We start from the raw sequence: 12,189 nt of genomic DNA, 5'->3' as shown, positions 1-12,189 counted from the left end.
TTTGACCAGGAGTTCGACCAGGGGCTGGGGCTGGCCGGCCAACCACCCGCGGCCCCTCCTCCTGGCTGGACAGCTGGACCCCACTCCAATCGCCCCCCAACCCCCATCGGGTGTGGGGCCAGCCAGCCAACCGCCCATGGCCCCTCCTCCTGGCCAGCCAGCTGGGCCCCATCTGTGCAAGAATTCATGCACCAAGCCTCTAGTGCAGTGGTTCTCAACCTGTGGGTCGCGACCCCTTTGGCGGTCGAACGACCCTTTCACAGGGGTCACCTAACACCATCCTGCATATCAGATAGTTACATTACAATTCATAACAGTAGCAACATTACAGTGATGAAATAGCAATGAAAATAATTTTATGGTTGGGTCACAACATGAGGAACTGTATTTAAAGGGCCAGAAGGTTGAGAACCACTGCTCTAGTGCATATTATAATTGACAGAGAATCAAAATGGGGACATGCATTTGATTTTGCTAAGCATCCCTCCAGAGCCCATTACCTGTGCTGCCTTTTATCCAGGTTTCAGAAATGACATTCTTACTGAGAATCCTCAGATGGTCATCTGTCAGCTGAGAAGTTAAGTCTGGAACTGTTTTCAGCATCTTCCACACGGTCTTGTGTTCATGCAGTGTCCTGTGAATGGGCCTTCGAAAAGGAGGCAGATTGCAAATTGAGAGACCCCAGCATAAACAGAAAGATACAAACAAGCCAAAACATTCTTGATTTGAGCTTCCTAATTTGTATTTTCTTTTTATTTAAGGGTTGCTTAGGGACACCTGTGATGATGTTTTATTTTATTTTATTGTTTTACCAACATTCAGATGCATCTCCAAGAAACTAACCGTTTGGGAATTACTGGTACCTCCTCTTTGCAGAAAACTCAGTGCTTCATGGTAAGGTTGTACCTTTTGCTGTTCTCCCACTCAGCGCTCACTGAGCTTCCTGGTGAGTAGGTGATGCTTTTCACCAAACTGGGAAATTATTGGCCATCTTGTTTCACACATTCTCTGTGCCTTTCCTCTGGGCCCCCTCATGTTTCCGCTGCCCCACCCACTGCGGTTGCACAGGCTCGGGCCCTATTTATACTGTTTCTTCTTTCTCTTTCTGTCTCTTTGACTGAATACTCTTAATTGGTGTATCTGCAAGTTTGCTGAACCTTCCTTCTGCCAGTTCAAATCTGTTGTTGATCCCCTCTAGTGATTTTTTTTATAAAATTCAATCATTGTAGTTTTCAACTCCAAAATCTGTATTGGCTCTTTTATTTTTTTGGCTGTTTTTATCTCAGTGATGTTATGTTTGTGGTGACAAGGTGTCGTCACTCTTTACCTTTATCGTCTATATGATCTCTGGTGTGCAGCCACCTGTCTGTGCTTGTCTCTCCTCAGCCACCTCACTATTGGTCAGAAATGTCCTTAAGCCTGAACCCGCATGTGCCCCAACTCTTGCTGATGAACTGGTTGTACTGTCATATTTCCTTTAATTTGTTAGACAGGGTATCCTTTGTTCCTTTGAATCTATTCATAATAGTTGACTTACCAATCTTTGTCTATGAAGAATCAACATGTGAATTCCTGAGGACACTGTTGGCTATTGACTGCTATTTTCCTATGCATCATAATTTTTGTTGAAAACTGAACATTTTCAATGATACGATGTGGCAACTCTGGATATATTGTTCCCTCCTCCCCAGGGTCAAACAGCAACAATGCCTGTGCGTGGCCTTTTCCCAGGGAGCTTGGGCCGAGTCTCAGTGTGGCAATGCTGATGCCGGCCCGCCCCCCAGGCTTCAGGCTGCAGCTTCACACCTCGAAGAACTGTCCCTCGGGACACCAAGCCACAAACCTTGCTCTCTGACCAAGGTTCGGCCATTTTTCTTGAATAAATTGTTTCTCATATTGTTGTAGGAATTTGATTAATTTTCAAAGTTCTTAAAAATTTTGCCAGCATTTTCCTACTCTATGAAGGAGCAGATATACACAGATCCTCACTCTACCATTCTGGAAGTCCTGTACTGCACAGTGCCCTGCTCCCGCTGGGCCACAGCCCCCTTATAGTGTCTCATCATTCCTACATGTAAGATTTGGGTCAGCTAGAGAATACATTATCACTTGCCTTCAGTGTTTATTATTTTTACAATTGTTACCATGTCATTCCTTATACAAAAGTTGCAAGAGCAGTGGTGTTCAAATACACACAGTCACGGAGCCCTTTGTTCAAACTGAATCTTAATGGGGTGTACATACATAAAGTCAGTGAAAGCAGAACTCTGCCGTGCAAGGAAAGAGGGGGAAGATTAGATCCACAGGAGACCGCATCTCCCTGCACGTCCAGCCGAAGGAGCGTGGGGAATCCACAGGCTCCTGTGAGAGCCCAAGGAAGCCCCGGGGCCTTCCCACAGGGCATTCTGTTAAGTACTTGATTTCCACCAGATTTTATTTTCCGTGTGTTATCATACAATTACAAGGAACTACAAGGAATTACATTTTCTAATCCAATCCAATCTCCCCCTGTAAATGAGAAAGTTGAAGCCTAGAGATGCTGAGTAACTTCCCAAAGTCCTATTTAATTAATGAATTATGGGGCCCTGATTTCACCCAGGTGACCCCACAGCAGACCGTGGCACTAAGTCACATCTTCACAGTGTGACTTCACTGACGCTGAGAGCCAGGGCAGGGACTGCTCCAGGTTTTGTTTTCTGACACATAAAACAAAATAGAACTCAAATTTACAGACAAGTATCGGTAAAAATGTGAGTGTTTCAAAAGATGAGGGAGCACAACAAATCACCAATTTCTAAGTCCTGAAAAGCCTTACAGTTCTTTTACTCGTTGCTTATGGACTTCCATTATATTTCTATTTTAAGTGTTTTTTCTGTGTTTCTTACCAATTCTGACAGTTCAAGCTTCATTACCTTCAGGGTGAATCTACCTCTGAGTCAAGGTTGAGTTATTAGCAAAAGAAAAAAGAAGATGGGATCGGTAATCAGGGCAGATTTGAATCTGAAGTGAAAAGAGAAAGAAAAAAGCATCATGTGAGGGACATGGAGCAAAGTGGAAGGAAGAGCCGGAATGGGAGGCCCCGTGGGACCTCGCTCACATTGATGGTTTGGGGGCAGACGGTAGCAAGGACAGTGCAGGCCACCAGCTGGGAACAGAGTCCATGGGAGTCCGCATGTTCGGCTGTATCTGCCCCAGTACACGCTGTGCACACCAGGCACATGAGCTCCTCAAGGGCCCCCAAACCTGCTGGAGCCAGAGGGCCTATGATGGGGACACAAGCATTTTCAGAAATTGCACAGCTGAAGTCCCGGGGTGTTAAGAGGTGTAGAATATTTGATTAAATCGTCTGTGATCCACAGACTAGCAGAATAGAAAAATCTAGCTAAAAATGTTGCTTTCATTAAAGGATGCCAACTGCATACCATTGGCCTTCCATTGCTTACAAAGCAGCACTTACAATAGTTATAAATTTATTTAAAACAGTTCCAAATGTGATCCCCCAATTTCATTTATTTATCCATTCTCCTGTATGCTTTCAAGTAACTCACTACAGAATTACTGTCCTGGAATCCAGTGTGTACCTGAACTTTATTGAACGGAGGAGGCACGCATCACACCGGGTCAAACAGCTTAACTTAGCCCCGCGTCTGGGATTCTCCTTTTTCTCCGACAACAAAGGAGAACCTTGAAAATCCTCAGACAGGAGCCTCGTCAAAGAGCCTTTCTTAGCATCTTTCAGAAACTCCGTGCCTGAGACCCTGTCCCTTAACCACAGCCACACAAAGGGCACAGTGAGGTCTCAGGGCACAGTGAGGTCTCAGGGGCACAGTGAGGTCTCAGGGCACAGTGAGGTCTCAGGGCACAGTGAGGTCTCAGGGGCACAGTGAGGTCTCAGGGGCACAGTGAGGTCTCAGGGCACAGTGAGGTCTCAGGGGCACAGTGAGGTCTCAGGGGCACAGTGAGGTCTCAGGGCACAGTGAGGTCTCAGGGCACAGTGAGGTCTCAGGGGCACGGTGAGGTCTCAGGGGCACGGTGAGGTCTCAGGGGCACGGTGAGGTCTCAGGGGCACGGTGAGGTCTCAGGGGCACAGTGAGGTCTCAGGGGCACAGTGAGGTCTCAGGGCTCAGTGAGGTCTCAGGGCACAGTGAGGTCTCAGGGGCACAGTGAGGTCTCAGGGCACAGTGAGGTCTCAGGGCACAGTGAGGTCTCAGGGGCACAGTGAGGTCTCAGGGCACAGTGAGGTCTCAGGGCACAGTGAGGTCTCAGGGGCACAGTGACGTCTCAGGGGCACAGTGAGGTCTCAAAATACCCTGAAGTCTGGCTCCTGACACTCCCCACAGAGAACAGGTACTCACAGTCACTCAGTCACTGAAGCACACTAATGCTTAGAACTAAGGTCTGTGCATCTTTCGTGCTCAGACATTTGAAAGAGCTGCTTCCAAGACACAGAACTGACGGCGCGATTTCCCAGTAAGAGGAGCCCACAGGCACGCTGGCTGGATCTGAATTATTTTTAATCGCCCTTTCCTCTCAAAGGAAAGGAAAAAGAAGCTGCAGGAGGGCTCAGAGGCTGGCAGGCTCCGCCCGCTGCTGCAGGGCCTCTGCTGCCTGGCTACTGGGGAAAGCTCAGCAGGGCTCTAGGTGTTAACACAGCGCAGGAAGCACAGCGGGACCAGGGGGCACCAACCTGAGAGGGAGGCCAAGGCAGCAAAGTCAAAGGCCAGGGGCAGTGAGAACCCAGGAAGCTCAGTGCAGGTCGTCTGAGGAGAGGCGAGTCAGGCCAGGGCTTTAAGAGAATCACTGGAAAGACTCGGATTTTGCAAGTTCTCTCCAGCTGCGCAGAGTGCAGCGACCAGTGCCCTGAGCGACTCCTCTGAGATGGTCGACATCCCCCTTTCTAGACTCATGAACTCAGGCCAGCGGGCGCGGTCCTGACCCTGGCAGCTGGCGGGCAGGGTGACAGCCTTCCTCCTGTGCAGGGAAATGACTTGTTGACTCAGAGCATTCGCCTGCCTGCAGTTTTCCCTCGAATCAGTCCTGCGACCAGGGCATCAGGGGACAGCGGTCCACCCGACCAGGGCATCAGGGGACAGCAGTCCACCCGACCAGGGCATCAGGGGACAGCGGTCCACCCAGGGGTGTGCCTGCTCACTGGCAGACACTTGGGAAAGTGCAGCTCCCAGGCGTCTGCTTTCATCCTCGGTGCCTAGTCTGGGTCTTGTCCTAGTGACTGGACTACCACATGACTCAGTCGGACCCAGACCCTGCACCAGAGCTGGGGGGCGGGCGGTGGGAGGGTAGTGGGGGAGGGGGGCAGCATATGACTCAGGAAAGCTCACGGCTGCCTGTGGGGACGCTGGTCCCTAAATGAAGGCTGCACCTGAGTGTGCTCATGCAGCGGGTGCACATCCTCTGTGGCTGCCCCAGAGCATTCTGAGTTCAAACCTAATTCTGCTTCTTCCTAGTTATGGGTTAGAAAAGCTATAATCCATGTGGATCTCTGTGCTGTAATGTGAACAAGAAGAAGAAATCTATTTTACAGGCCCGCCATGGGGAGCGGCCACATTTAAATGCATTATTATGTAGACAGGCTTATTCATAAAGTCAACATGTAGTTATTAATGAAAGATCAAACCACCTCTAAGGCAAGAACATTTTTTTAATGTAAATGTTTTTATAAAAGACTACTATATAGTATGAAATCAGATCAGAAATAAAAAAATTAAATTCTGACAAGTAAGAAATATGACTAATTTACTAATTTACATTAAGTTGAATTATAAAGGCACTTTTCAGGATGATAAAATATTTTCCTACAACACAAGCTACTCTTATGGCTGTTGGAATAGCTGTGAAAGTTTCCTAACTGATGATGTTTTTCCTTTATGTGTTGAAATTTCAAAGAAAAAACTATTTGGACATGCTCAAAAACATAGCCTAGAAAGTTCAGAGACCTTTCAGAAAAGTATTCTACAAGAAAAAGAGAAAGCAAATTTATGCTAACAACGTGAAAACGAGAGTCACTCCATGAAGAATTAGAAAGTAAAACAGTGAAAAAACTCAGTGTAATATAGCTTTAAAAAGCCAATTCAACAGTCCTTCAATGCAGAGGAATTTGCAAATAAGTGGATCTGCCCTGACATTTTTAGTTTTCTGTCTATGATGCTCGAAATTAAAATTTACCATTCTGGAGGTCATTCATAGTTTCACATACTAAAAAAAAAAAAAAATAGGCTAGATTGTATCATATTCAAATTGTTTGATTAGACAGAAATAAATTACTATCGTGTACAGCTTTCAGAATTTCTCAAAGTTGTCAATTTAGTAGAAATTACTCTGAGCAATATTTTAAAGTTTTATGTTAATTCAAAAATTTCAGGAGACACTTACAAATGTAGTCAGAAATGTAGATCTTAACTCTTGGATGTAAGACCACTAGCTGCTATTAACAAAATTATCCACATAACTAAAATGTTTTCATTAAAAATTGCAAAAGATTACTTTTTTTGTGCACACAACAGAAACTTAATGAACAGCACCCAGGGGCTGCATTGCTCTAGGAACCGGTGACACAACAAAAACCACCTCAGGTTGCTGCCCTCTCTGAGAATAGAGAGTAGAGAATATCAAATAGATGACAGATCAGTGCACAGATAGAGAAGAAAATATCTGCTAATTCAACTTGTTATGGAGAGAAAAGCAGTTTGGCTTAATAGAGAGTGGCAGGTGGTCCTGTAGAAGGCGTCTGAGAAGTTAGTCTCCATCCGATCCACACAGGCAGAGACTTTCCGGGAGGAGCAGCCAACAGCTGGTGTAGTGGATGGTGGAGAGGGAGGGCAAGGAATTGGGATTTTATGTAGCCATCAGAGTCGGCCCCTGAATATTTAACAAGAGGATGAGCATAATTTGATTTGTAATTTTTAAATGTGTATGTATTTAAAAATCACTGTAGCTACTCTGGTAAACGGGATGAAGGGAGAGCGGTGTGGAAGCAGAGGAAAGTGGGGGAGTGGCATGGGGGAGGGATGGCGGCGACCTGCACCGCACCGGGGTGGCCACAGCAAAGGTGGGAAGAATGAAGACACAGGACACTGTTGGAACATCTGCTCCACGGGACTTGCTGGCGGAGGCACGAGCAGGGGGCCGGAGGAAGCCTGGGCCGCTCCTGGGCGCTGATGTGGGGAGGAGCAGGTCAGGGCGCAATGCTGGGGGCCTGGCTGGGGAGGCAGAGCACAGGGCTGGTCGGAGAGGAACGGCTTGCGGTCCTTTCACATTTACCAGCATCAGCCCAGGGCTCCAGGAAGTGGCTACACAGCACCAATGAGGCTGAAGCACAATGTGGAAATCTCAGACTAAAGATATTGGAGAAATGACTTACAAATGTCCATTTCACAATTTAATGATAACCTTTTCAGGCAGATACGTAATCATGTTTTAGAAAATTGAAAAAGTAAAAACATAGAAATAAATAAACAACCGGTTACCTAGGTCTAGTGCAGGGAATTGGGTTAATATTTTTAAGATAATTTAATGGCAGTAGATTAACATGTTTTTATATGAAAACAGATGACAATTTTTAGGAAAATGAGCAGCAGCAACAGAAATTTTATGTCACTTTGAAAAAAATAAAATGTCCATTAAAATAATTATAAAATGAAGTGTGGACACTAGATACTATTTAGGTTTCGACAACAGATAATCTAAATGCCATTTATATTTAAACAAAATTTCAAAATATATGAGGTCAGGACTCCACCTTCCAATATAGAGACAAAAATCAAACAAAATGTACCATCTTGAATGTTTCAGCTCAAGATGTTAACGGCAGTGGGAGAACATCTAGGTCAAGGAGACAGCACAGCCTCAGCGTTCGCAGAGGGCACGAGCTGGGACTTGCTGGGAAAATCTGGTACCCCGTGAACTGGAGGCAGAGCAAACGGAAAAGCTCACAGACAGACCCAGCAATCCCACGCTTCTCTACAGTTTGCTCTGGATGAAGATGGATCACCTCTTGATTCCTTCAGTTTAAAGTCATTTAATATCTTAAACCCTCTCACAAAAAGTAAAAAGGATTTTCAAACACCTTAAATGGACGTGACCTCCATCTTACACACTCTTGCTTTCTGACATTTTATCTCCATCCCTGCATATTTAACTGAAGATTATTATTCCTATCATGGTCATTATAATTATATACAACCATTATTTTATTTACATGAATTTTTTTCAGACTATTTGTCTATGATTTCTTCTTGCATTTCAAACCTGAGATCTAGGATCATTTCACTCCTTCCGAAAATTCATCCTTCACACTTTCTTTGGTGACCATGCATTAAATTTTGTTTTTGTTTTCCCTGATCCATGAAAGGCTTTTTGTGGGTACAGGTTGTGAAGTTGATATTAATTTTCCTGAGGAATTTAGTTTGTTCATCTACTGTCCTTTGGTTTCCATCATGCTATTGAGAGATCTACCCTCAGCCTATTTTTCATTTTCTCCTGATGGATGTTCTTCTTTTCCCGCTGCCCCTAGGGTTTCCACTTTGTCATAGCTATTCTACAAACTCACTGTGAAACATCTAAGTAAAAATCTCCTCAGCCAGCCTCATGGTATTTGTATAGTTATGTCTTTCATTCTTTCCAGAAAACCAACATCTATGTTTACAAACATTGCCATTCTTCCATTTTCCTTATTCTGTATCTCTTGAGCTCTGGTTAGATATTAGTGTTCTTTTTACAGTCCTATTTCTTAACCACTCCTTCAAATTCTATATTCCCTTGTTTGTTTGCATTGTACTCAGCTTAGCCCCTGAAATTTCTTGTTTTAAAAAATGACTGAACAGCCAGGATAATGAAAATACCTCCCCAGATTTGTCAGTCTATCTATAAAAGAACCCTATACCTTTGTAAACTCAACTTCTTCAAAATTATTGATGGGTTAGAAGAAAAAACTAAAGTTTAATTCTGTGTAATTATGAACATGGAAGAGAGACAAAACCCACACATTTTTTAAATGTTGATAAATGCCACACTATATGATTTGATACCAATTTGATGATTTTTGTGTTTGTTTCATATTTCTAAGCTTTTTCAGAACATTACAAAAAAGTTATATGTATTTAAGTTAATTCCACTCTAGTTAAATATTGCGAATGCTTAGGCAATTCCGGCTTCCTGTGATTCCATATCCCCCCAAACCTCATCATTAAACATTTTTAGTAGACGGTCACGCATCCTGCCCTCCACAGGCTGCCTTAGTCCTCGGCGATTTCCAACCCTGGCAAAGCTCCAGGCTGTTTTCTGCTCTTGGTTGAAGCTCCAGTAATTGATCACATGACTGTGATGAAGACTTCATCCTACCGCTCCCCACCTCACTGTTCTCACCAGACACGTGCTCATCTCTAAGCAGCACCTTCTTGTTTGCGGCAACGGCTCTTCCTCTCTCCTGAAGGTGACGCAGGTGCCCTTACTTTATCTGCTTGTTACCCCTTTTCTTGTCTTTGCTGTCTCTTGCCAAGGAGTTGGACTTCAATAAATGTTTGACAAAAACATTAATAAATAGGTACATCCAACTGAAAGTAAGGCAAGTGGTTTAACAGCACTTCATTGTGTGTAACTAAATCAGTTTCACAGTCACAGGAGCCTTGTTAAAACCTTTCCCACAGGATGGACCTACCCAATTTAAAAGGAACAATTACATCACAAATGTATTTACGCTTATAGCTGGTATTAAAAGCATATGAAAGGTTTGGTGTGGGCCTGAGTGTCAGAGAATACAGAATGTGATTGGACAAGAGGCCAGGTGAAAACCTTTACCAACTCAACTTGCTCTTCGTTTTACGCATTAGACTAGCAGCACCGTGGCTGCTCCTCCCTGACCTAATGTCAGGATGACTTCATATCCCACCCGTCAGGCTTATTATTTGAATATAAAATACATGAAGACCAATAAAGGATAAATTGCTGAAAACGGCGCTGTACTGAGGAGGGCTTGGGACATTTCTAAGCCTAGAGAATATGAAAATTATTGGAAAACCATCTGTCCTAAATGGAATAGACAGTAGCTTAACTATAATTAGGAGCATGGACCGTGTGCTCTGATTTTTGGACAAGTTAGAAGACAGGTCCACTGAACAATCTTCTATAACATGATTGACAGAAAAAAAATGTACATGTTTGCATAGCCTCTTCCTCTTCAAGGAACAAAGAAATTAGCACCAATGCAGCTCATACACTTCCAGTCTGAGTTACCCCAACGTTGGTCGCTGTGCCATTATAGCACGGAGATTCAGCAGGGACAATGCAAGAAACCACAGTAAGACTGTGTAGCAATCAGTGTCATGTGGCAGGTACACAGCTAAACGGAAACTGGGCCACTGGTGTAGAAATGGAGGCCTTTTCCACTCAGTCTATTGATTCTGAAAAACCCAACTGTGAGCACAATGTCTGAGCAGTAAAACCTGTAGATGTTAAAAAATAAAAATAATCAACAATGCTGACAGGATGCTTTTAATGGACAGGAAGTGAGAACTGTAGGAGACGTGCTCCTTTTCAGTCTTTTTTAAACTTAGTATTTGCTGGACAAGGCAGAGGATTGAGCAGACCCAGGTTCGTGTTGGCATGGAAGACCCAGGACTGGGCGGGAGGACGAGCCGCACCTGCGTGCAGGCTGCCCTCCGGGCGTCGGGGGCCTTCGTTTCCCTGTTAAAGCGCCTGATGGGCTGGGCAGTGGTATCTGACAACTGAAGTGGCTGAATCTTTGAGTTTTTAACACTTTTAACATAAATCTTGATATACTTTAATTTTAAAAATTGAATTTCCATGAAAACACGCCTTATTTCTCTGGATAAAAGTTGTGTGGTAATCTCACTCCACAATGTGCCTCCCCTAAATATTATTTAGTGAGTCATCTGTTTAATAGCGATGGGTCACGTCACTCATCAAGGCTTTGATATGTTTAATATTTACAGGGTGTCGTCTTCAAGCTCAGCATTTTAGTCACTTGCCAGCAGTAAGTGAGAAAAATAGACATTTTGCGGAAGTGTCGGTGCTTTCAGGCTGCAGTGATGAATGAGAGCGAAAACCTCTGAACGTCCGTCCTGTTGCTGCCGTTTATCATGTGGTTTGATCAACTTACATGGCACATTCAGCGTCTTCTTCACTTAAAGAGAGCTTGCACTACACAGGGACTGTGTGCACGCATGTGTGTCCATGTGTGCGCGCATGTACGTGCATGAGTGCGCACGCTTGTGTGTGAATACAGACTGTATGAAGCGCTGGCCTGAGGAGTGATGCCACGCGCCCAGCGAAGATGGAGACGTAAGAGGCCAGCACAGGTACTGCTGCGCGAGGAACGGGGCCCTGTCGTGAGTAATGGCAGCGTTAGCCTCCTCTCCCTTTAGAGCTTGACCTTGGTCCAACCACCGCAGCCAGTGAGAGACTCACACCAGGAACGAGGGGTGAGCAGAGCTTTTGCTCTCTCTGCAAGTCATTCTCCAGCGAGGGGTGAGTGACCGTCCTCCCAGGGCCAGTCAGCTCGGGCGTGCGGAGCTGGGTCCCCTGCGCCTGTGCTCCGCAGAGGCCTGGCTGTGCCCTGCAGCCAGACGCATCCTTGGCCTCCATCCTGCTGGCCCGGCTCTCGGGGCCTGGGCGTGGTGAGCTGCTTCCCTGACTTCTTGCTCCCCGACCCCAACCACGAGAGACCCGGAACTGCCAGCTCAGCTGAGCTCTCAGTCCCGGGGCACCAGCACTGCCCTCCCCGCTGGGGCTGAGGAGCCTCGGTGGTTCTTGGATCCTGCCGACCGGTCCTGTATCCGCCCACGTGCTCTGATGGCCCAGGAAACTCAGAGGCAGGAGCTGCTGATCTGCAGGGACCCCCCTGCCCTTGGGGCCTGTGTCGGGTGGCAATTGGCCTCCTGAGAGCAGGCACATTCCCCCCGGAGATACTGTCCTTCACTTCCCTGACCTGATCGTTCTCTTCTTTCAGCCAGTCCTGTGAGACACGGTGCTACTTATAACAACAATGGTCACAAAAGCTACAACTGTTTCCGTCCACTCCATACTTCTGCTGCGACCCCTCCCCGTTGCAGGGACAGCTGGGTCTAGTCTGAACAGGAAGGACTCAGAAGGAACAGAGAAAGGCAGGGATGACGAAAGCAAGGGCTCCTGCTTCCCACGGCCATTCTCTCCACC

General features: G+C 45.7%; 1 protein-coding gene across 1 annotated transcript in view; it reads right to left on the bottom strand.

The window, feature by feature from the left end:
* Window positions 1–12,189, bottom strand: part of CNBD1 (cyclic nucleotide binding domain containing 1) — a 209,708-nt gene that overhangs the window by 135,883 nt on the left and 61,636 nt on the right. The window contains exon 5 of the mRNA XM_036337501.1: window positions 501–646. Within this exon, the coding sequence (XP_036193394.1) occupies window positions 501–646 (146 nt within the window). The remainder of the gene's footprint in view (window positions 1–500; window positions 647–12,189) is intronic.

The sequence above is a fragment of the Myotis myotis genome, unplaced genomic scaffold (assembly GCF_014108235.1).
Source record: "Myotis myotis isolate mMyoMyo1 unplaced genomic scaffold, mMyoMyo1.p scaffold_m19_p_16, whole genome shotgun sequence".
In the NCBI taxonomy this organism is placed as follows: Eukaryota; Metazoa; Chordata; class Mammalia; order Chiroptera; family Vespertilionidae; genus Myotis; species Myotis myotis.
This window is presented reverse-complemented; position numbering and strand designations above follow the sequence as displayed.